This window comes from Alternaria novae-zelandiae, assembly GCF_023758075.1.
Source record: "Alternaria novae-zelandiae strain BMP 2774 chromosome Unknown scaffold_9, whole genome shotgun sequence".
Lineage (NCBI taxonomy): Eukaryota > Fungi > Ascomycota > Dothideomycetes > Pleosporales > Pleosporaceae > Alternaria > Alternaria novae-zelandiae.
This window is the reverse complement of record NW_026056969.1, coordinates 176,896-200,008: the sequence shown is the minus strand read 5'-3', so window position 1 is coordinate 200,008 and position 23,113 is coordinate 176,896. Positions and strand designations below refer to the sequence as shown.

Here is a 23,113-nt window from a genome sequence, read left to right as displayed (position 1 = left end):
CATTCCAGCTGGGACAATGTGACTCCGCTCCCCCACTATCGAGTACTTTGTATGAGCAACAAGATCAAATACTTGATGTAAGTAGTTATACTCACCTTCAATCAATGCGATGAATTGATGTCTATACCAAGCATCCGCATGCATTGCGGTCATGAGACGAAAGACAAGCGAATGACAAAGTGAACGTAGAACCAAGGAAAGGTGATATAGTCTATATGCTGTTCGAACCTACATATCGTACAAGGAGGGGACGTATACTACAATGACTTCTCAGCAGTCTTAGCGGCCTCAAGTCGTGACCTCATATGAGGAGCAGTGTGGGATCCCGCACTCTGCGGCTTCATAATCTGGCGAAGGACAGCGCGGCGTGGCATGGTGATTCTGCTGCATAGAACGACCGCTCCAGTCAACAAGGCAAGAGCGCCGGCTTGATGTGCGGAAGCCAACCACGTAGGGACCATGTAGATCAGCGTGCTGATGCCGAGGGTGACCTGAAGAGTGACGAGATGGACCATGCCTTGGACGCCCTTGTGGGCATCCTTGGTAAGCTTAGTTCGCACACCTTTGCCAAAGCGAGTGTATGCAAACAGACTCATAATGGCAGTGAAGGTAGTTGTTGCGAGCATGCGGTGATCAAGCTGAACGAGAGACGGGTTCTCGAGCATGTTGCGCCACCACAGGTCTGATTGGTCTGGGACGTGGCTGTAGAAGGGGTCGAATAGTTCTTTCCTGGGTGGGGTGAGACCCATGCCCATCCACGGAAACTCGTTGTAGATCAGACCGGCATCGAGACCAGCGACCAGGGCACCTGACATGGCAGTAGTGAAGACGAGAAGAGTAAGACCGAAGACAGAGCGTCTGAAGATGCGGAGTGCAGGGTGCTGCAGAGTCTTGATGGTCTCTGCCGCCTTGACCGGGTCGGCCAGCATGCGGTTCTCCTTGAGGATAGAAAGACCGGAGTATACCATTGAGCAGTAGACGGTGAATGCAGCACCAAGATGGGCAGTCAAGCGGTATTGGCTGACACGGGGGTGGCTACCAGGTTCAAAGAGGTCGTCCTTGAGCCCACTCTTGACCATCCACCAGCCGATAACACCCTGGAAGCCGACCATGCCGCAGATGCCGACGAGCTTCCAGGCCATTGAAGGTGCTACCCTGCGACGTGCGATGAAGTACGCGGTTGGTACGAGCATCGTGATGCCAATGACGCGACCCCAGAGACGATGAGCCCATTCCATAAAGTAGATTTGCTTGAAGTCGGCCATGTCCATACTCGAGTTGAGCTGGGCAAACTCAGGTGATGCCTTGTATTTGGTGAACTCGCTGTCCCATTCGGCCTGGCTCATGGGCCAGAGGGAGCCGGTGACAGGGCGCCATTCGGTGATGCTCAGCCTGTTCAACTTAGCAGGTGCGGTGGAGGAGATGACGTCGGTGCCTACCCAGACTCTGTGAGACGAGTCAGACCACCAAACACAACTATACCGAAAACGCTCGCAGCACTGCCCAGCAGCCAGTATGCGACGCTCTTGGAGGTTGTCTTGGGGAAGCTGCTCGACTGGCTCTCAGTCTTGGTTGCAGCTTCCGCGAGTATCGCCCTTCCCGCATTCGATCCCTCGATGGTCGCGGTACTGCGGAGAGGCTGGGTGGATTTCCACCTCACCGATTGCAGGACGGAGGGTCGGGATGAAGATCGTGAAGCGGAGACGGCGGCTCGAATCGGCGAATTGAGGCATGGCCTGCATACGAAGAGGCGTCGTGAGAGGCGTGGAGCAGCAGTCCGCAGCTGCGGAAATGCCTGGAATATTGAAGCCATTACAGCGACATGTGGGGAGGAAGGAGGAAGTTTCAAGGGCAGCAAGTGTGCACATCATCGACTTTGACACTTCGGTGGTTCGACGGCGCGGCGGCGCGCCAAGAACGAACCCTGCATATCCACGCCCGTTGACAGGCGGAAGCGACGACCCACTCCGCAGGTTCGCAACTGCATCACCGGACCCCTCCTAGTGAAGATCGCCATTTGGCGTCTGCCGTGCTGGCAGCGTGATGCGCCCAGCCTCCACCGTATTTTGCGACCGCTATCTTCCCTTCTCCTATATGACTTCCACCGTCTCCTTATTGCGTACGTGACCATCCCGTGTTATTAGACCCGGCGTGCACTGCGTTACCCCACCCGCCCCGGTCGCATACCCAGCCGTCGTCGACCACCACGCTCCATGTACTTCCAAAGCAGCTTATAGCATAGCATGGATCCCGCCCATCAACCACCCACAGGTCACGGGAGCAACAACCTCGATCATGAGAATGAGCCGCAGATTGGTGGATTAGAGCGCAACGAAACATGGCCGTTGGGCGAGGGAGAGCGTACAGAGGGCGGCGCAGGCTCAAGTAGTACCCCATACGTCAGCCTCTTCTCGCCCAATGTACCCGCCATACCACCGTCTGCGCCGTCCGACGTCACCGACAGCCCCAGGGCACACGTGAGCCACTCGAGGTCTCTCAGCTACTCGCGCTCGATGCCGTCACTGGCCAACTACTCCAGCATGACATCGCGTGCGTCCAGAGCTCACGGTCAAGAGGAACGACCGCCCATAGTTCAGCTGCAAACCCGGATAGACCAAGCCCAAAAGAGCGCCGATGATCCAAACACCCCGCTGGAAGAACAAGGCAAGAGGCGCACGACGTTGGACCTGATGCGTACAGAGCACTCTGTTCGCACCGACATTAGTAGGTTGTTTAGCGAGAGCGCAGCCATGCCTGGAACCAGGGCACCTTCCTACAACAACGCGACGGGACCATTGTATCTTCGAGGTGAGTGTTACTATGAGATTCTCGTGTGTACAGGCTAACATTGCCAGTTTCAGGCGAAGCCATACCTCTTCCTGACCACCTTTACACCCGCGGGCTGCTCGAAGGCCGGCACTCAGACATTACCATCATCGCCTTTGGCCAGCGATATCCTCTGCACCGCCTCATCCTCGACCGCGCACCCTTCTTCACGACCGCCCTCTCTGAGCCATGGCTCGAAAGCCGGTCCAAGGAAGTCAAACTACACCCGGAAGAGATCGATTCCAGCATTACGCAGGCATCGTTCGAGCTGGCTATACGTAAACTTTATGGCGTCGACATCTCGAAAGAATTGGACGCTGAAGCCATTGGTCTCTTCGCGACTGGCTGCTGGCTAGAAATGCAGGACCTCATCGACTCTGCGATCGAATCCATACTGCGGCAGATGGCACCGGAGACGCTTGCCTACCTCATCCGCTTAGTCACCTCCAACTACTATGGCCGATCTGGAGACCGCATACTTGAGTCGGCCAAGGCAATGCTAAGCAGGAACGGCTGGGAAATGCCTCTCAAATACTGGGACGATATGCCCGGCGACATAGTCCGTGAGCTCGTAGGGTCTGATGGGTTCTTCGTGGATAGCGAATGGGACCGCTGGGTACTTTCCAAGCGTCTTCTCGACCGCCGGCTACGTCAAGCAGCTATCGAGGCTGGCCTTATCCAGCGAGGACAGCGACCCATCCCACAAGCACCCAACTCTCTTCGTCTTATGGCAGTTCGCTTCGACGGTGTTTATCGACAGAACGCCCTGACAACGGCGCATTCCTCGTCCGACGCGCAGGCTGACTGGCTTGCTCTCTACACTCTGCCCGACATTGAGCGCATACTCGTGTTGCTAGACGAAGGCATCCACTACATTCACATGGAATACGAGCAGCTTGAGTTTATCAGGAACGCTCGCGACGTATTTGGCCTACCAGTGATGCCCGAAAGGGTCATCTCCAATGCGCTATGGCAGCAACTGGCTCTTCGCCAGAGGGTGCTCAACACCGATGAGTCTGCTCAGGAGCTGGGTCTATGTCAATCAACTCCAGACCCCGAAGAAGCGAACGTGGCGACGAAGACTGGAAGCGAGCTCACTAACAAAGGAAAGCAAAAAGAGCTGGCGGATCCTATCGACGAAGGCGACATCGAGTCGGATAGTTGGGACGGAAATGGCAAGCCACGGAAGTTTTGGATCCCAAGCTCTGACTGCAATATCGTCTTGGGGAACGGCGCAGATCCTGTTGTTACGACATCCAACTCTTTTCAGCGCCATGCTTCACGCCTATCAGCCACGATACAGCCAGAGGATGCGCAATGGGCCACCGACTTTGCCTCTACCCCGTCGACATTGACGAACCCAAATACTCGCATGGACTTTGCACAACGCCCAATCTCTGCTGGTGGCGGCAACGCTGGTCAGCCAAAACCGATCGCTTATACCGAATTTCCTCCATTCCGCTTCTCGGCTGAGTTTCCTAATCCACGATTTCTCAAAGAGAAGAAGCGCGTCTATTCGAGGACGGTATCCTACGCAGGCTCTTTGTGGAACATCTACATCCAAAAAGTGCGCTCTGCCAAGAATATCCAGTTGGGTGTATATCTCCACCGTGCCAAGGAGCGAGAGGTAGATGAGACTGGACATGTCAGCGGTCTCAGCCAACAGAACAATGGCTCAGTTGATGAGCGTATCGGTCAGCTAGAGCGCGAGATGCTCATGCGTAGTGACCGACGTGATCGGCGGCGCAGCACCCGAGTTCCGTTCATGGATCCTGCTGCAGAAGAGGATACCTCTGGCAGTGGTGGAGATCCCGACCCTGCTCTCGGCTCTCTAGGACTGCGCAACCCACTCTTCTCTAGCGGTAGTCTTGGCCGCCATCGCAGTCGTCTACCCACTCGCGGTATTCCACAATGGGGCTTCCAAAACCTGGCCTCTTCACCACCTCAAGATGGTGATACCATAGACTCTCCCTCTTTCGCTAACGCTCCCTACTCCCCATCCGAACATGACTCAGACCCATCCGATGACGACGACGAGTCAGACGCCGCCGCCTACATCAACCCCTCTCTCGCCTCTAGAGTCCAGCGCAAAACGCGAGCCGTCATACCCGCACTCCCTCCCTATATCGACGGCCGACCCACAATCAAAACCTATTTCAAGATCTATAGCCCATCTAAGGGCGGAAGAATGCTCAGCATCTACGAAAGCGCGCCTGACCGCTTCAACTTCAGTCAGAGCTGGGGATGGAAGAGCAGCACTTTGATGCTGGACGAAATCACGATCAATAACGGCGGAGATGATACCCTGGCTGGTGCCAACCCAGCTGCAAGTAAGAAGACGGATGGCAAATTGAGATTCATGGTTGTTATCGGCAATTTGTGAATGGCGTATGTGGGTGGAATGGTACCTATGGGATGGATTGGGATGGGTTCTGGGTTTTGGGGGTATGCATCAGCGATGGGTGTTTTGATACAGGCAATAAGGACAAGGCGTCTCGGGTTTATGGTGGGGATGGTTTAGATACCGACTTCTACCTATGCACATTTATAGTTTTCGCATCGACTCGCGCACAAAAGTGAGGTAGTAGTCCCTGTGATAGCATGCGCTAGCAGCGGACCGAGGCTCAGAAAGATCGCGGCTGTGACGCGTTGACGCGACTGCTCGGTCCATCGAGACTACGTGCCGTCACGTCAGACACGACACAATGGATCTACTGATGTCCTTCTCCGCAAATCCCGACCCATCTACTGAAATAGCAGATCTCGCAATTGTACCCAAAACCTTCGGTCTTCCAGCGCTGGCGTACAACGGCGCGTGCGGCATGCACTGGGTGGACACTTACCGCGAACAATCACAGCAGTCCGGGACACGTCATCACGAAACTTGAGCCTTGAGAGGTCAGTCGAGCCATATTTCATTGATTGCAGCTTGTGCACTAGAACTATCTGGCATCAAGTACACGATGCCGCCAAATGAGCTGTTGTGCAGAAGCGGCAAGCACTTTTGCTGGTTTCTCCCCACTAACTTCCATCCTTATCCTCACTCAAGCTTACAACACAGAAGGCTGTCTTCCGCTGAAAATCCGAGTCCCGGGCAAATGAACACGGAAAATAAACTCCAACGCGTCGTCAATACGAGCAAGGGTTTCCTGCACACGATCATCAAACTCAGGAGACCTGTCGACATCCCATCGCTCCTCCTCCAATCCCGCGCCTAGGTTGTGCAGACAAACCGGACCCAGATTTTGAAGCTGCTTGCGAGGGATTGGGTGTACGGCGTGCACAATTCGCTCGGTGATCTCGTTCTTCTCGGGGAACTGGGCCTTTGCGCGGGGATCGACTATGATGGTCGTCTTGGTGTAGAAGGGAGACTCGACGACGAGATCACGGGTGGTATATGCGCTCCACAAAGTGACGACTTCTTCGAAGTCCTTGGGGGTGAATTGTCGCAGTTGCATGGGGCGAGTGGGCGCGATCATGCCAGGCGCGGTGCCCGGAGCAACTTCACTAGGTGCGCCACGCGCGGAGGGGCGAGTCGGAAGTTCGACTAGGGGGCGTGCGGTCGAGGGCTGCGCGAGGGTCTCGGGACCGGGAGTCGGCATAGGTGTGATGCTTGGGTTGCTCATGTTGTGAGGTATTGCAGTAAAAAGGTTTAGACGTGTGGTAATGTTGTTGTTTTGATGCGCTTCGCAGAATGATGTCGGATATTGATACGAAAAGGTATTGAGAAAGCTGGTTGTGTTTAGCAAGACTTTGCCTTCCTACTGACTTTATAGGCATTCCGCTACCAATTTGCTGTTGGTAACAGCTCACGATACAATGCAAGTGTTCGCAGGAGTTTGTTGGTCGACACAGCTTTGCTGGCTTTGCACGGTTCACTTCTGGTTTGGATTAAGTCAGCTAGCGCTACCTTGAAGGGTTCTCGGTCGCCATATCCGCTGGCTTTGACAACAAGAGCCTGGTACTGAACACTTCACCAAACCTGACCAATACTTGCCACGTTTCTTGCCAACGCTGCCCGCTATACTACTGCTTTGCGAAGGGGGTAGCATTCGTTGATCTCCACAACTTCCCAATAATAACATCTAACTCCCTGGCAATACGTAAGTCGAGAGCATGGCCTTCGAATTTGGTTGGTGCATATAGTTCGTCCAACAAACGGCATCGAGAGAAAGAGAAAACGCGTCATGAGGCCGCCGAGGCTCACAGCGAACCGTTTGACGATTTCTTCAATTAAGAATGCACGGTACATAATAACTCTGACCCAAAACCAATTTGACTGGGACCCTGAATTCAGCCGAAGGTAACCCACACAATTACATAAATACATCCTCCTCCTCTTGCATGATCTGTCCAATAGCCTCCACCGTCTCACACATTCGTCTAGCAAGCTCGCCATCAGGCTGAATCCTCTTCTCGGTCCAGTAGTCCAACAGAAACTCCAACTGATCTTGCGCGAGGCTTCGTAGGTATCGCGTTGGTATTGGATGAACGGCGTGAAGGGTCACATACTGTTCCGCCTGTTCTTGATCAGCATGCACATCGCGACCCTCAAATCTGGCTGCGCTTTGTCTTACCGTAGCAGATTCATAACATGGTGAAGGGGCTGGAAATAGAGAAGTTGCAAACATGGTGTCTGAGGGTATGGGTAGTCGGATGCAGACGTAGTATGGCGAAGCGCGCATTTGAGCTAGTGTCTGGTATTGACCCCAAGACGCAATGATGACCCTCTCGTGATCAAAATCTTGCAGTGGCTCTGCTTCGTACGCATCCTGTCGAGCCCCACGATTTGCGCCCAGTGCGGCGGAAGGTAACGCAGGGCTCTCGCGGTCTGCCCGAATACTTGCTGTTGGCGGACTGTTCATGTCGATATGATACATTCTGATGTATGAAAATTAGGCGCGAGTAATAGAAAAGTGGATAGAAATGCTGTGCAGCAAGGGGAAGTTATATTTCCTGAAGCATAGATCGTCTATCTTGATTCTGAGCTTGGAATGATGAAGCTTCCTTCCATTTTGCTGGCTACAAATTATAGTGCTGTCAACACGAACACCATCAACACCTTTATACAAGTTACCGCTTGATAGAAATAGTCTGGCTTCGTTGGCTGTCATGGTCATTCGCGTAAGAATTCTCATATTTGCTGTGGTGTTGGCGACAGCAACGAGCTTCGTCTAAATTGTCAAGCAAACCTTTTATCATTACTGATGATGTGCATGCGTATTTACAAAGCGAGATCACAGATGAAATGCTTCATGTACTAACGGAATATGACTATGGCTGTCTCAGGAAAGATGGAATACTTGTAGAAGTGTACCCTGAGATTTACCTCCCACCGCCAGCACCACTGATACCATCTACACTCGCGTCGATTAGTCTTTGTCTCATTCATTTCGGAATGTTCACTTACTCTTCTTCCTCCACGCTTGCTGCTCATGGGGGAATATAGCACCAGCCTCATCATAAGCCCTCTTGTTCATTTCATCCAAGAGAATGGCCGCTGCCCACTTGATCTCGACCATACGTTTCTCAGCATGTTGTCTCTTGGATTCTGACATCGCACTATCGAGAGTCTTCTGATGAATCTTGTTCAGCACTCGTTGGGTAGTTTCGATGTCTTTGACTGGTGTGCGCCCTCTGTCGGGCAAACCAATAAGCTCGTACGGATCTTTTCGCTTCTCTTCGTCGCTGTCGGAGTCGTCATCGTCATCGTCAGAAACGAGTTGATTTTGTGGAACCGGTGAGGACCGCCGTGGTCTTTCGCGTTCCGGTAGCATGCGCTGCTGGTTGTATGATTGATTATTCAAGTCATTTGTTCGGTTTCTGGAGGCATCGAGCTGTCGCTGTCTCTCCTGATCTCGCCTCTCCTGATCCCGCCTCTCTTGATCTCGCCTCTCCTGATCCCGCCTCTCCTGATCTCGCCTCTCTTGATCTCGCCTCTCCTCGTCTCGCCTCTGCTGCTCCCTTTTCGCGGCTGCTTCCCGACGTGTTTGCTCAAACCTTCGTGCAGCATCAATGTTTGCCTGCTCTGTTCTCTCCGTCATCTCACGCGTCTTACGATCCAGCTCGTCTTGTCTGCTCTTCGCTTCGTCAATGCGCAGTATTGTGTCTTCTTTCAAATTGTTCTCAATCTTGTTCCTTTCGAATCTTTCCTCGGCCTCCTTGAACTTACGAGCCTTCTCTTCCGCTGCCTCGATCGTCTTCTTCTCTTGAGCTTCCAACCTGGCTCGATCCTTCACTGCTAGTTCATCCTCGTATCTGTTCTTCATCTTCTCGTTGTGATTGTTTTCTTTGTTGAGTCGGTCAAGATGGAGCTCGTTTTTGTCTTGTTCGGAGGGCCCTTGGATTTGAGCGGGCGCTGGGGCTACATGCGAGTGCACAACAACGTTCTGGGTGGGAGCTGAAGCTACATGTGAGTGCACTACAACGTTCTGGGTGGGAGCCTGGCCAATCATCGCTGGTGGTGGTATCTGCTGATTGATGAAGAAGTTTGGTTGGGGCAAGTTGAAAGAGTAATTCTGCTGCAGCTGCTGGAGGAAGGACTGCTGGTGCTGTCCAAGCTGGAGGAAAGCCCATCCGCCATGACTTGTGAACACCAACTCCACAATGTTCTGAGCGGTTTCCATCAAATCGTTAGCCAAGAACGAGATGCCGAGGATGCTTTTGCTTCGTAAGATTTCTATCTCTTCTAGTATGATATGAAAAGCCATGATCAGTTCATCGTCAGGGTAAGTTGCCAACCTAAAAATTGACATCGGGTGCGGACGATCCAGCACTTTACGGCGAAATCGGCCTGTAATGTGGAAAGTGATCATGTCGCAAGATAAAAAAGGTAAATCGGGATATCAAAATGATGCGAGGAGGAAGATGATAGATAGCAATACAGGAAGTACGAGAGTGAGGGCATGCGCATAGAAAAGGACGGTTTTGTACTGCGGGCGTGCTTTTGGTGTGATGCCTAATCATGGAATCCCCAGGGCGGCTTCCAATACCCACGTTGTGTCGATGATTGTGCATGTCAAGCGTCGGCCTGTGAAGATACGATCATCCTCATACGTGTTTGCCGCAAACATCGCGGGCATTCCAGGTTGTGACGCGCCAGGCTCGGTGAGCTGCGCTCAATCTTCAAACTAGATATGATGAAGCAACACCAGGTCGAAACGTTCACAGATGCTGATGTAAAGAGCAGGATAGGATCATTGTGGTTGTAGGAACTTGCAGCTTCTCCACCTAGGCACAACAGCACTAGAGGAGAACGCGGCAGGAATGAAAGCCGATGATGTCATTATTACTAAGCATCCCGACCTTGGAAGGTTCGCTCACACTTCACCACGATCGTCCATAATTATACCTAGGTAGCTATCACCACGTTGGGGCACGAATTCAATGCCAGATGTATCTAAAATATGGGCTTGTACCGTTCCAAATTCTCGCGATGCAAACACATGTTAGCGCTGATCGCTCGACAGCGCCATAGCGTGGTGATACACAGCAGCCTGAACCCGCACATCCGTGTGACATTTTAGAGGTCAAATCCGAACACGCTATTGCCAAATGAATTTCGTGTTTAATTCATCAAGCTACAGTCCCTCGACATTTCCATATGCGCAACAAATTCCGACTTCGGCATGCTCATCCTGCCCTCCTCCTAAACTATGTGCTTTCCCCTTTCGCCCAACGTAACCTGACGCCTCCTACTTAGCTCCATGCTCCGCCTTCCAAGCCGCATATTCTCTGTCATCCTTCTCCTTCTCCGTTTCGGGGCGTAGTCCAAGGTAATTGCCGTATGGGCCAAATTCTTGAATCATATGTTTGTCTGGCAGCGCTGCCGGGGGCGGTGGAGGAGCTGGGGTTGGAGGGGGTACAAAGGTGATGTTTTGCTGTGGGACAAAACCGGGCTGGAAGGTGATGTTTTGCTGTGGAGATGGAATGGTCTGGATGGTAACATTTGGCATTGGCGCTGTCTGTGTAATCGAGAGTGCCGGCGACATGCGCGGTAGAATGCCGGGGACTCCCAAGCCGAACCCAGAGAAGCCCAAGCCCATGCCTATACCCATGCCCGTGCTACCCCTATCTTCAAGGATTTGCAAGATCCTTGCTCGAGTGAGCTCTGCGTCAAATACCCCAATCCTGCCGTACGTCCCTTCATCAATTTTGTCGCCAATTTCCACGTAAAGACTGCGGAGGTCGGCATCCGAGTAAGATTTCAACTGGCGCGACGGCCAAGGATGTGAGGGTAGGGAAAAATCGAAACCGGATGATGGTCGAAACATTTTGTGTACGTATGGGAGGTGTTGTGAGTGGGTTTACTGTGTGTTGCGAAGAGTACAAGTTGGCTTTGCTTGGAGTTGGTGGAGATGCGCTTTGTAATTGACTAGGAATGGTAACGTTTGAGAGAGAGAACGCTTTACGGAGGTAGTTTATATCCTAAACAGACATTGAATCCTGGGCTCTTGCGTGTCACTAACTGCCAGCGTGCTGTGGAAATGTGATCCTCAGACCTTGTCGTTACGCAGAAACACGACCAAGACTTGACGTAGAGAGTGCGATCACTGTGAAGAAAACATTCCCTGTGTCGGCGTGTCATGATCTGTATGATGAACTAAGATGTCGAATTATCAACAACATACTTGTACTCACCTTACTGAGTGTATCGAGTTTCGCGACAGCCTCAACGTACATTCCATCTACTAAACACTGATGTACGTGTGGACGAGTACACGAGCAATAAAATTCTCATTTCGCGATTGACACCACTATTAGCAGTACTGGCGCCAACAAGATAAGCGTAGAGTGTAAATATGCATTGTTCAAATTCATCATTAATGGAATGCCTCAGTACACTATCATCATCGTCGTCACCATCCCCCACCCTTCACTAAAGATCATCCACCGTACAAACTAGCCTTAGAAGCTATCACTATCACTGTCGTAATCGAAGAACCCTCGCCTTCCAAAGCTCCTAGGGCTTCTCACATACCCGATGCGTGGTGAAACAATCCCTCCAATCACAAAACCCTGCACCGGCGTAGATGTCATAGTGAGTGTGGCCACAGGAGCAGGAATGCTGAGCACCTGAGGTTGTTGTAGTTGCTGGTAAACCACGTTCTGCTGCGGCTGCGTCTGCAGCTGCGGCTGTACTTGCTGATGATAGATGACATTTTGCTGTGCGGGTTGTTGTACTGGTGGCTGTTGTACCTGCTGATGAACGACGACATTCTGCTGAGGCGACTGTTGAACTGGCATCTGCGCCTGGACTGGTGCTGATCCTGGCGCTGATATCTGCATGTTGATGTTACCACCCCCTCCCACTTCTCCTAGCATCACCGCGCCGTGCGTCCTAAGATACTCTTCGATCCTACTAGCCGTGCCTCGAACGTTGCTTCTTTCCGGGAACTTCTGCAATTCTCTGTACATGTTGTTGTGTGTCTGAAGAAGGTAGTCCAGACTCTGCCTCTCGATCCAATCCAGGGGCCAAGGATGCTCAGGATAGTCATCCATTCCGCAAAAGTTAGGGTGATGTATATATGAAAATGACATTCCGTAAGGCATGATAGGCAAGGTTCGCGTAGATGGTCTCGATGTTATGCGGTATTGCGATGGGTTTACTTATCGGGTCGATCTGTCGTTGGCGAGGTTTTGCTGATGCTGGTGGTGAGTATAGTCAAAAGAAGGGTTGGGAAACAAACTTTATGTACTTGGTAGCGTACAGATTGAATCACGGTCTTGGAAAGCCGCGAACACGCAGCTGTTGCGCACTAGCCTTCTGTGACAGGAGACCTAGTTCACTGACGACGGATACGATCTAGGGAACGCCATGAGGTGTCTTTGCCAGTGGTGCATACACCACCTCTCGGAACCGTGTTTGCAAACACGATATTCGAATGTTCGATGCCTCTTCACAATAGTCGACAGAAACGTTGTGCGTTGAACAACAGACAAGTTGAGGTGTTCCTGTCACGTCAGCGAGCCTTCACAATTTCGCGACTAACGTACCCAACCCAATCCCCACTCTCCCTCACCCACATCCCCGTCCTAGATCTACCTCTATACGTCAAAATCCACAGCCTAGGACTATCTCGATAACATAACAGCATAACACTACCAACCAAGCACAATGTCAACCTCCCTGGCCCTCAACGCCTTCACGCATCCCCACCCCTGGGCACCCACCACCATCCGCCTCTCGCCCACTCCATCTCTCATCTCTGCTCAAGCCTCAATAACACACCAACTCTACATCCTAGACTGCCGCGGTCACGATGCACGCGACATGCAACGAACGCTAAACTACATCACAGCCGAGCTGCGGATGCGAGAGATCGAAGACTTGGCTCTAGCAGAGGCCAGTCGCAAGATCGCAAGTGCGGAGGGCAAAGACGACAACACGGAACCCTGGATCAAGAAAAAGGACGGAGGTGCACGGATGCGGGAAATGGAAGATGAAGATAAGCGCTGGGAGAAGGACAGTGGTGGAAACCCGCGGTGGGGTGAAGGTAGGACTGCGCATTTGTACGGCAAGTAGGCGTTCAGCGTCACGGGACCGAGCACGTATGTAATGATGAACTGGAAATGGATCGAGATCCTGCAACGCGCTATCAAGTAGTAATGTATATGATACATGTTGCGATCCAGTATTGCTTGGGTATCATACCTGTACGCCTGCAAATGCCCAAACTTTCGAGACGCTGTGTCTAATCAATCTTCCGCGTCTCCTCCGCCGCGCTCCATGCGCGCTCTGATGTCTCTCACTAGTGCTTTCGCATCTTCTACTTCTACGCCGTCTTGGCAGAGCTCGTTCGCTAGCTCCATGGCCCGTTGGTACATGCCGCGCATGTACTCCCACCGAGCGAGCCAGAGCCGGGCTTTGCTTGTCGTTGCAGTGACGCCGACACCACCGGCAGCTTCAGAGCCCACTTCTTCGTAGTCTGGCCCTTCTTCTTGTGCAAGCACTAGCTCCATGTATGCCGCGCATTCGTTCATGTTGTTTATCCTCTCATACAACAGGGCGATCTGGTAGAGTACTTCTGGATCGAGGATACCTCCACCGAGACCAGTAACTTCACTGCTCCCAAAAGAGGCTCCGACACCAGCATCATAATATGAGCCTGCGACCAACGCGCGTTTGTATGATCGAATGCCATTCATGATCTTGCCCACTTTGCCGAAACATTGGCCAACCGCCATCCATAGCTTCGGATCGTAGGGTCGCAGCGCAGCGGCGCGTTGGTGATAGAAAAGAGCGTATGAGTGCATCTCCAGCATTTCGTATGTCTGACCAAGTCCATACCAGGCGCGGTAGTCTTTGCGATTGACATCAACAGCGCGCCGGTACGATTCAATAGCGGCGTGGGTGTTCTTCATCTCGACGAACTCGTGTCCCATGAGCGTCCAGGCGGAAAGGAAGGTTCGATCTAGAGTCAGAGCTCTTCGGAAATACATGACGGCTTTCTCATGCTCCGACTTGAGCGAGTAGTAGTTGCCCACCACGCAACATGTCTCCGGTCGGAATTTGTCGGTCGCTGTGGCGAGCTGTGCCAAGAAGGCAAGCTTGGGTCGCATGCCCATGACATACAGGATGTTGGAGTAATTGTCGAGATGATCGACCCGATGTGGATCTGATACGAGCAAGTCCGAGAAGATCTGTTCGGCATCGTCGAAGTCTTTGTTGTGGTAGTGGAGCAATGCCCGTTGGGTCTTTAGGAAGGCCGATGACGGGAAAATGGTCAGTATTTGCGACAGCGAAGTATGAATCTGTTCGTTGACCACGTAGAGCTCCTGAGATGACGTAACATGGAAGATGAAAGTCATGAGGTTTTGCGGTAGGCGTGTGACGATGCCATTGAGCTCTTCCATGGTGGTCAGTAGAGCTTGTAGCTCCTGCCACGCACCCCAGTTGTAGGTGTATTGGTGCACACTTTTGATCAGGTAGTCGATAGCAAGCTGCTCGTTCTTTCCCTTGGCCAGGACCATGCCGTATAGGTACTCCAGCCAGCCTTGCGGTTGGCGCCCGCTGTTGGGCAGGTCTCTGAACCACTCTTCAAGAACGGCAGATACTGTGGGCAGCTCCTTGTTCAATGTGACACCTCCGTCTTGAGGGCCGAGAATCATCTCGCTATCCTCGTTCATGCGCTTCTCCCCAGCTATGTATTTGGCATAGAGGGCAAGGAACAGCGCCTTCTGACTGATGCCCTTCATTGTATCGTTGGACAGCTTGGACTTGGATGGCGTGACCATCTTCGCCTTCCCCTTGGCGCCTTGCTTCGCCTTTGCTGTAGGCGTAGCAGGTGCCTGTGAGGCGCCCTTGGGTAGAGGGCCAGGCAGGAAGACGGCGGCGCATCGATCATACTCGCGGCAGTCGAAGTATGTCTTGGCGAGGAGGAACTTGTGCGTCTCACGTGCTTCTAGGCGTGCTTCGATGGGGTCTTTGCGTACGAGATTGGGTGTCTGCGGCGGTTGCGCATCCGACATGGGGGAGTCGACGTCGGTGTCCGAGCCTTCATCATCGGCCGATGGGAGCGAATCGAGTAATTCTGCGGCCCTTGTCAATATCAGCATGCAAAAGTCAGTCTACGTAACCATTGGTACTCACCATTTCGCCGAGTGATAGAGACAGCGCTCCGTGCAGCCGATGACGGCGTCCTGGAGCTGGGCCTTGAGTTGGGCCTCGTCGGCCGGCGATAGAGTTCCCATCGCGTCGCTATCAGGAAGAGATTACTATTTGCGCGCTTCAGATCATGGTTCAGGGCTCTATCGCGTGATGTTGCTGCCGCCGATGCGCGTGTTGATGGGGAGCTTCCTGTCGTGGTAGGGTGGGGCACAAACAATGGCCCGGCGAGCGGTTAAAGGTTGCGCCGCTGCGCCGCGGAAATTAGCCCCTTCACCGCCCGCACCCCTACATCTGCTACTGCCCCTCTATCTTGAACACTGCTGTCCAGAGATACCCAATTCATTGCGTTCAAGATGCCCACCACACTGAAAGAATTCGAGAGCGTATGGCCGCGCATTGTGGCCGACCTGCAGGAACACTGCAAATCATACAAGCTGCCCCAGCAGTCTCTTGATTGGTTCACCAAGGTAGATATATCCCGAGCAACGCAGTCAGGGTCCAGCTCGCTCACCATATCCCATAGTCACTGGACTACAACACTGTTGGCGGAAAATGCAACCGTGGCATGTCTGTTATCGACACCACTTCAATTTTGCAGAACAAGTCTCTTGACCCATCATCAGAAGAGTACTTTCGTGCTGCCCTGCTCGGATGGATGATCGAACTCCTCCAGGCTTTCTTCCTGGTTTCGGACGATATCATGGACTCTTCAAAGACCCGTCGTGGCAATCCCTGCTGGTACCTTGCACCCAAGGTCGGCATGATCGCCATCAACGATGCCTTTATGCTGGAGTCGGCCATTTACGTGCTTCTCAAGAAGCATTTCCGTCAGGAGAAGAGCTACGTCGACATGATGGAGTTGTTCCACGAGGTCACATTCCAGACCGAATGCGGTCAATTGTGTGATCTGTTGACTGCCCCCGAAGACGATGTCAACCTTGACAACTTCAGTCTCGACAAGTTCACCTTCATTGTCATCTACAAGACTGCCTATTACTCTTTCTACCTCCCAGTCGCACTGGCACTCTACTATGCCGGCGCAGCTACACCAAAGAACCTCCAGACCGCAGAAGACATTCTCATCCCCATGGGCGAATACTTCCAAGCACAAGACGACTACCTCGATGCATTTGCTGACCCCACTGTTCTCGGCAAGATTGGCACCGACATCATGGACAACAAGTGCTCATGGCTGATCAACCAGGCCCTGAAGAAGGTCACTCCCGAGCAACGAAAGGTGCTAGAGGAGAACTACGGTCAGAAAGACTCGCAGAAGGAGGCCAAGGTCAAGGAGCTGTACCATGAGCTTAAGCTGAAGGAGTTCTACGAGCAGTGGGAAGAGGAGCGCGTTACCGAGCTGAGGGCGAAGATCGACAAGGTTGATGAGAGCGAAGGCTTGAAGAAGGTCGTCTTCGAGGTTTTCCTCCAGAAGATCTACAAGAGGAGCAAGTGAGCTGAAGACTAATTATACCATAGGTGGAGAAACATCTCGGGTGTCCACAGAATCTAAAACTGTTCGAACTTTCCATGTGGCTCGCAATGACTTGTTCGCGTTGATCAACTAAGATGCCATTGACACATGTAAAGTAGAATACAACAGCTTGCAGTAAACCACCGGCGCAGATGCCATTGAAGGCGTGAGTGATGAAGGAACTTGCACTTCCAATGGCATCCACGTGGGCGAATCGCGCTAGGCGCGGGCCGGCCAAAGTGGAGCGAGCCATCCCACCCCGGGGCCTGCTGTCGCGAGATCCAGTGACGCCGCGTCGCGACAATCATGACAAACCTTTCGTCCCATCATCACCAAAATCACAACACGCACGCCTCTCGTTCTCGCGCAGTCACATCTGACGAGCACTATGTTCTATGTATATCTTCGCGCTAAGCGCAATCTGAAGGATGGTGGTACCTGATAATATGGGGGCCGGATTCTGCGACTCAGGCGCCCTGTCAATCAAAGTGGCGTGGTTAACGATGCCCCGTCCCGTGTAAGCGACCCTACTGGAAGTACTCTTTCGTCTTCTGGTCTTTGTCATTCTACTGGGCCGGCATGTTTTCCAACTTTGCCAGTGCAATATCTGGTAATGCTCCAGAAAGAGCAAGCAAAGATGAGGGGGCCTCGCTCACCTCGATCCTCGAGACACCCGCCCTACGCGTCGAACTGGCACTCCTCGTCCTCCTGAGCATCGATGCCATACGAAACAATCTCACGGCCACCTTTGAGCCATACAACAACCCCGAACCGAAACCCTCCCTTGCGACCCGGTCGCCCGCACCCAAGCCTGGAAATCAGGCACCAGATCTCATGAGCTTCGACCAGCCGAGACAGACCACCAAACCAGCGCCTCCCACTAGGCAATCATCACAAGAGCATGAGTCTACACAAATGCAAGCCTTGCGACGAAGCGCCTTGACATTTTTCGATAAATGGCGGGCAAGTGTCATGCATCGAATATGCGACGTCCTCTCTGTACGGGGTGAGACTGTTCGGCAGGCGAAAGCAAAGCGGAAGCAAATGCTGGACCAAGCCGACAGACAAAACCAGGGCATCTCTTCGCTCATCGATTTCGACGACCTCGATCCCTTCGCAAACGCGGCTCCCACACGACCCAAGAACACAAGACACGGACACTATGAGGTGATCGAGACTAGGCTGCTATCCCTTGAGGAAGATAAGCGTGTGCTGGTTTTGCACTGCCTCCTGCTGCTCTTACTGAGCTTGGAGCAATACTCGGCACATTCGCGCATCTTGTTGCTGCGACTCGCAAGCAGTCTCAAATTAGAGGCTGATCTGCTGGGCGAGCATGAGAAGTCGGTTGCACAAGGTCTGCTAGCCACGGCTGCCTCTCAGATGGACGCCGAAGCGACAGCCAAGAACCAAGCGTCAAACGATGCTGTGTCACGCCGTTGGAAGGTTGGTCTCGCGACTGTGGGCGGTGCGGTCCTGATTGGTGTTACTGGCGGTCTTGCTGCGCCTTTACTCGCCGCAGGCCTGGGTACTGTCATGGGCGGGCTGGGCCTGGGTGTGGTTTCGACGTATCTCGGTGCATTGGCGGGCAGCTCGGTGCTCGTTGGATCACTGTTCGGAGCTTACGGTGCGAAGATGACGGGGCGTCTAATGGACCAGTATGCGAAGGAGGTTCAAGATTTCGAATTCCTTCCGGTTCAAGGTATGTAAAGCGGAGATGAAGTCTTGCTTGAAGCTAAATGTACCAGATCCCGATCGACCGACGAATCAACGCGAGCTCGATTGGGCTGATGAGCAAGATGCGCGCGACCCACAGAAACGTGAACAGCATCGATTACGCGTATCCATTGGTGTTAGCGGCTGGCTAAGCTCCCCTTCCGACGTCAGCAAGCCTTGGGAGGTGGTCGACTCTGGTACAACTGAGCCATTCGCATTGCGTTTCGAGCTTGATGCAATGCTGCGTCTCGGCAACTCCCTCAACGATGTACTCTTTGGATACGCTTTCGATGGCGTCACATACACTGTCGTCAGTCGCACGCTTCTTGGCGCTTTGTACGCAGGTTTGTGGCCTCTTGGTCTTGTAAAAGCTGCCAGTGTCTTGGACAACCCCTTTCTTGTTGCACTCGCACGAGCCGACAAGGCTGGCAAGGTTCTTGCGCATGCTCTCATCGATGGTGTACAAGGGAAGCGACCCGTCACACTCACAGGTTATTCAGTAGGTGCGCGTGTCGTATACGCGTGTCTGATCGAGCTCGCGGAACAACACGCGTTCGGTCTTGTTGAGTCTGCTGTCCTTATGGGTACTCCTGCCCCTGCGAACAGTAAGCGTTGGAGGCAAATACGATCAGTCGTTGCGGGACGCGTTGTCAATGTTCACAGCACGGAAGATTACGTACTCGGTTTCCTCTATCGATCTGCCAAGCTTCAGGTAGGTGTCGCTGGTCTACAAAAGATCGAAAATGTTCATGGCGTGGAGAATATCGATGTAAGCAAGCTTGTCAGTGGCCACGACCAGTATCGGTACTTGGTCGGTACGATACTTGTCAAAGTCGGACTCGGTGATGTAGACTTCAACAAGGTCGCTGAACAAGAACGGGCTCTTGAAGAGGCAGAAAGGCGGAAGAAACAGGCACAAAAGGAGGCTAAACGCAAGGCAACGACTGCGCAAACAAAGGAGCCTGTCGTCAGGCCTCAGCCCCGAAGTCGACCGGTTGCTGCGGCTCACGACTCTTCGAACTCTCTGATAGATCTTACAGAGCCAGAGCCGACCAAGGCTCCAGCCTCCAACAGCGATCTATCTGGTCTTTCCTTCACCTCCACTGGTGTATCCGCGACTGAGCTTCCCCCTTCGAACGTCAAATCATCCACCCCGGCTCTGCATAAAACACCTATGGAAGAACCCGAGAACTTTCCTGATAGCACAACGAGATCGTTCCCAGAACCACACGATCTATCAAGCCCCGAGAACTCTGCTGTCCGGCTGCAAAAGAAAGGGACCGAAGTCGCTGTTACCGAGGTTCTTGTCTTGGAAGGCAGTGATGCTGCTAAGGACAAGGGTATTGATAACGAGCATGATGACGAGTTTGACGACTTCGACTATGATGCCGAAGAAGTTAGTAGCGAGTTTGGAGAACTCAGCATGGTAGAACCGTTGCCTATGGACGACTTCGATTATGGGTTGATGTAAGGGCGCATGGACCAATCACATCTTCCTGATAGCTCGCAAGGTCCACCCAACCTGACTAGTGGTTGTTAGATGGTACGCCTCGATTATGCACGCTCCTTGTATGACGGCTTACAAGTAAGGCATCAGCTTGGCTTTCATGGAACTAAGACATTCTTCTCAAGCCTCGGATGATAAGCCGGATTAGTGAACGCGTTACGCGCGTAACGGTATAAAGTCATAAGTGTTTAATCAAGTTCAGGAAAATCTTTATATATCCCAGTTTGAATCGATCAGTAGAAGCAGGCAATGCGACGGAAACACCAACCATCTTGCTGACTTCAACCCATCCATTATGCTATTAGCAACGCATCCTACACCAAAATCACCGTCCCCATCCTTCTCTAAACTCGGACCGCGGATATCTCTCTATACCCCACCATCACACACCACTGGCGAACTCATCATCCTATGTACATGGCTCGGCGCCGCCCAAAAACACATCGATAAATACATCGCAGCCTACCTTACCATCGCCCCCAATGCCAAGATCCTACTCATCCAAAGCGACGTAACATCCGTCACAAGCTCCTACCCAGCACAACACAAGGCCATCATACCAGCCGTCGAAGTCGTGCGCTCTGTACTGAGTGACTGCACTTACACACCATCTACCAACATCTCAAGTCCGACAGGACAACGAATTACAAAGAATCCACAAACCCCCAAAATCCTTATCCACACCTTCTCAAACGGCGGTCCCATCTCCGCTACAGCCCTGCTCCTCGCTCTCCATGCCCAGAAGTCCACACCCTTACCCATCACCGGTATCATCATGGACTCTGGGCCCGCAGCAGGATATTACTGGAAATCTTACAACGCTATGATTCTCTCTCTCCCACCAGGCCCCATCCGCTCAGCAGGCTACGTCTTCGTCCACGGTATCCTGGTCATCTTGCGGGCGAGTGTGGCGTTGGGACGGTACGAGCACCCTGAGGTATTGGTTCGTCGGACACTGTTGGACGAGGAGTTCGTTTCTGGGGTGGAGGGGGGAAAGAAGAGGAGGGTGTGTTATTTGTACAGTAAGGCTGATCGGATGACGGATTGGGAGGATGTTGTTGCGCATAAGGAGATGGCGAGGGAGAAGGGGTGGGATGTGGGAGAGATTATATTCGAGGGGACGCCGCATTGTGGGCATTTTGTGGGTAATGAGGATGTTTATGTTGGGCAGATGGAGAGGATGTGGGAGGGTAGGACGTTTGAACAGTAAGAATTTTCTAATTTGCTAGTTTGTTTGGAGGGACAAGTCGCTATACGAAAGATCCGTTGCTGGCTTGGCGCTCATTGTCTTGTTTGTTATGACTCTGGTACTTCGTCGGCCCATGGTATACTCGATTGTGCTCCCGCTTTCTGTACTGTCATTGATGCCGCTCTATTGGCATGCGCAATTGCGGCATCGAGGTCAAAGTCTGCTCCCCTTGACATTGCTTTCCAACGCGCAACGGCAACTGTGTAGGCGCCTGCAAATGTGTCCCCTGCGGCTGTTGTGTCGACAACCTTGACTTTGCGTGCCGGCACAACATGACCTTGCTGAGACGACTCCTGTTGCTTTGCCGTCTTGTAGAATACGCCCTGAACACCCGAGTAAGTACAAGTCAGATTGCAAATGGGCGGATTACTTACCTCGCCACCAAGCGTAACAATAACATTTTTAACCCCCCTCGCAATGAACACAGCAGCAACCTCATCCCATGAACTCGGCTTCTCGATCCCCGACAGGATCATCGCTTCCGTCTCGTTCACGATAAGATGACCCAGCCCATGATACGCTTCATCCGGCAACGGCACCGCAGGCGCAGGATTAATAATAGTCTCAACGCCCTTCTCCCTCGCCGTCTTCATATTATGCAGCACAACCTGCAACGGCAGTTCCAACTGGAAAAGCGCAACGCCCGCATCCTCATCCACAAGATCCTGCACCTCAACATCGCCATTGGCACCAGGACAAAACATAATCCTGTTCTCGCCCGATCCCGTTTCCACGATAATGACCGCAACACCCGTCTTTTTTCCCTTGAGAATCTGCACCTTCTCCGTCGACAATCCATCTTCCCGTAGAGCTTTCAAGAACCCCTCGTGAAACTCGTCGTCACCCACTGCACCAACCATCCTAACTTCGACATCGGAGTCCTGAGACGAAGAAGCTTGCGCTTTGGTGCGAGAGAGACGCGCACATGCGACGGCTTGGTTTGCGCCTTTCCCGCCCCAGCCAATGTTGAAGGATTCACTGGTTAGCGTTTCGCCGCCGACGGGGACGCGGGCTGTACGGGTTACGAGGTCGACATTGAGGGATCCGATGACGGATATGACGGCTGGCTTGGAAGACATTTTCGTTGTTGGATATGGGAATGTGAAGTTTGGTGAGGGTAAGGTGTTGTATGGGATATGCAATGAGGCTCTGGGAGGTTAGCCGAAGACGCTATCTTGATCAGGCTAGCCGAGCCGACGATTGACGTAGGGGAGACGGCGTGCTTGGGGTGAAATATCTTATATTGGACTGATCGGATTGCAACTTTTGAAAAAGCAATTGAGAACTGGTTTATCAATACATTCGTTTCGCAGTGTTTCATCACCTGATTCTACAAGTTAACCAACCCTCCCCCAGGCCAACATCATCTTTACAACCTCTCCGCCCAACGCATCAAAACAACATCACCGACACGACAACCATCCCTCGAAATGCCATTCAATCTGATTGTAGACCTACTTCCCGAGGATTTCGACCACCTCCATATATCGCCAGATCGCTGGCAAGATCAAGAAACCACAATAACTCTCATCACGAAGCAAATCCAACGAGAGGAAAACCATCCCTTCGATCCGCACCAAAATCCCCTCCACGTCTCTCTCAGCATCAACAATCCCCAGACCTTGGCAGAACTAGGCGAGCAGCTCTCCAATTTACCACCCAGGACCCGTACCCTCACCCTCACGCTGCCCGAAAACCCGCCTGGCGCGAAAATTTCCAGGTCAGATGTCTCCTTGC

At 52.6% G+C, this 23,113-nt stretch overlaps 10 protein-coding genes across 10 annotated transcripts; 5 read left to right on the top strand and 5 right to left on the bottom strand.

Annotated features, from left to right (window-relative positions):
• Positions 1 to 257: 257 nt before the first annotated feature.
• On the bottom strand, positions 258 to 1,733 carry J4E88_004963 (uncharacterized protein; the record flags this gene model as incomplete). Its single annotated transcript, XM_049398605.1, is given in 3 exon segments — positions 258 to 1,392; positions 1,440 to 1,639; positions 1,656 to 1,733. The coding sequence occupies 3 exon segments, from the start codon at positions 1,731 to 1,733 to the stop codon at positions 258 to 260; spliced, it is 1,413 nt and encodes a 470-aa protein (XP_049255285.1).
• Positions 1,734 to 2,243: 510 nt separating this feature from the next.
• J4E88_004962 (uncharacterized protein) lies at positions 2,244 to 5,209 on the top strand (the record flags this gene model as incomplete). The annotated part of the gene is made up of 2 exons (XM_049398604.1): positions 2,244 to 2,808; positions 2,856 to 5,209. The coding sequence occupies 2 exons, from the start codon at positions 2,244 to 2,246 to the stop codon at positions 5,207 to 5,209; spliced, it is 2,919 nt and encodes a 972-aa protein (XP_049255284.1).
• A 667-nt stretch (positions 5,210 to 5,876) lies between these two features.
• Positions 5,877 to 6,428, bottom strand: J4E88_004961 (uncharacterized protein; the record flags this gene model as incomplete). Its single annotated transcript, XM_049398603.1, has 1 exon — positions 5,877 to 6,428. One exon carries the CDS (start codon positions 6,426 to 6,428, stop codon positions 5,877 to 5,879), a length of 552 nt encoding a protein of 183 aa, XP_049255283.1.
• Positions 6,429 to 8,228: 1,800 nt separating this feature from the next.
• On the bottom strand, positions 8,229 to 9,536 carry J4E88_004960 (uncharacterized protein; the record flags this gene model as incomplete). The annotated part of the gene is made up of 1 exon (XM_049398602.1): positions 8,229 to 9,536. One exon carries the CDS (start codon positions 9,534 to 9,536, stop codon positions 8,229 to 8,231), a length of 1,308 nt encoding a protein of 435 aa, XP_049255282.1.
• Positions 9,537 to 12,943: 3,407 nt separating this feature from the next.
• J4E88_004959 (uncharacterized protein) lies at positions 12,944 to 13,351 on the top strand (the record flags this gene model as incomplete). Its single annotated transcript, XM_049398601.1, has 1 exon — positions 12,944 to 13,351. The coding sequence occupies one exon, from the start codon at positions 12,944 to 12,946 to the stop codon at positions 13,349 to 13,351; it is 408 nt and encodes a 135-aa protein (XP_049255281.1).
• Positions 13,352 to 13,524: 173 nt separating this feature from the next.
• Positions 13,525 to 15,519, bottom strand: J4E88_004958 (uncharacterized protein; the record flags this gene model as incomplete). The annotated part of the gene is made up of 2 exons (XM_049398600.1): positions 13,525 to 15,367; positions 15,419 to 15,519. 2 exons carry the CDS (start codon positions 15,517 to 15,519, stop codon positions 13,525 to 13,527), a joined length of 1,944 nt encoding a protein of 647 aa, XP_049255280.1.
• A 270-nt stretch (positions 15,520 to 15,789) lies between these two features.
• J4E88_004957 (uncharacterized protein) lies at positions 15,790 to 16,889 on the top strand (the record flags this gene model as incomplete). Its single annotated transcript, XM_049398599.1, has 2 exons — positions 15,790 to 15,903; positions 15,960 to 16,889. The coding sequence occupies 2 exons, from the start codon at positions 15,790 to 15,792 to the stop codon at positions 16,887 to 16,889; spliced, it is 1,044 nt and encodes a 347-aa protein (XP_049255279.1).
• A 597-nt stretch (positions 16,890 to 17,486) lies between these two features.
• On the top strand, positions 17,487 to 20,091 carry J4E88_004956 (uncharacterized protein; the record flags this gene model as incomplete). Its single annotated transcript, XM_049398598.1, has 2 exons — positions 17,487 to 18,606; positions 18,653 to 20,091. 2 exons carry the CDS (start codon positions 17,487 to 17,489, stop codon positions 20,089 to 20,091), a joined length of 2,559 nt encoding a protein of 852 aa, XP_049255278.1.
• Positions 20,092 to 20,422: 331 nt separating this feature from the next.
• Positions 20,423 to 21,337, top strand: J4E88_004955 (uncharacterized protein; the record flags this gene model as incomplete). Its single annotated transcript, XM_049398597.1, has 1 exon — positions 20,423 to 21,337. One exon carries the CDS (start codon positions 20,423 to 20,425, stop codon positions 21,335 to 21,337), a length of 915 nt encoding a protein of 304 aa, XP_049255277.1.
• An 86-nt stretch (positions 21,338 to 21,423) lies between these two features.
• Positions 21,424 to 22,455, bottom strand: J4E88_004954 (uncharacterized protein; the record flags this gene model as incomplete). The annotated part of the gene is made up of 2 exons (XM_049398596.1): positions 21,424 to 21,699; positions 21,751 to 22,455. The coding sequence occupies 2 exons, from the start codon at positions 22,453 to 22,455 to the stop codon at positions 21,424 to 21,426; spliced, it is 981 nt and encodes a 326-aa protein (XP_049255276.1).
• Positions 22,456 to 23,113: the final 658 nt, after the last annotated feature.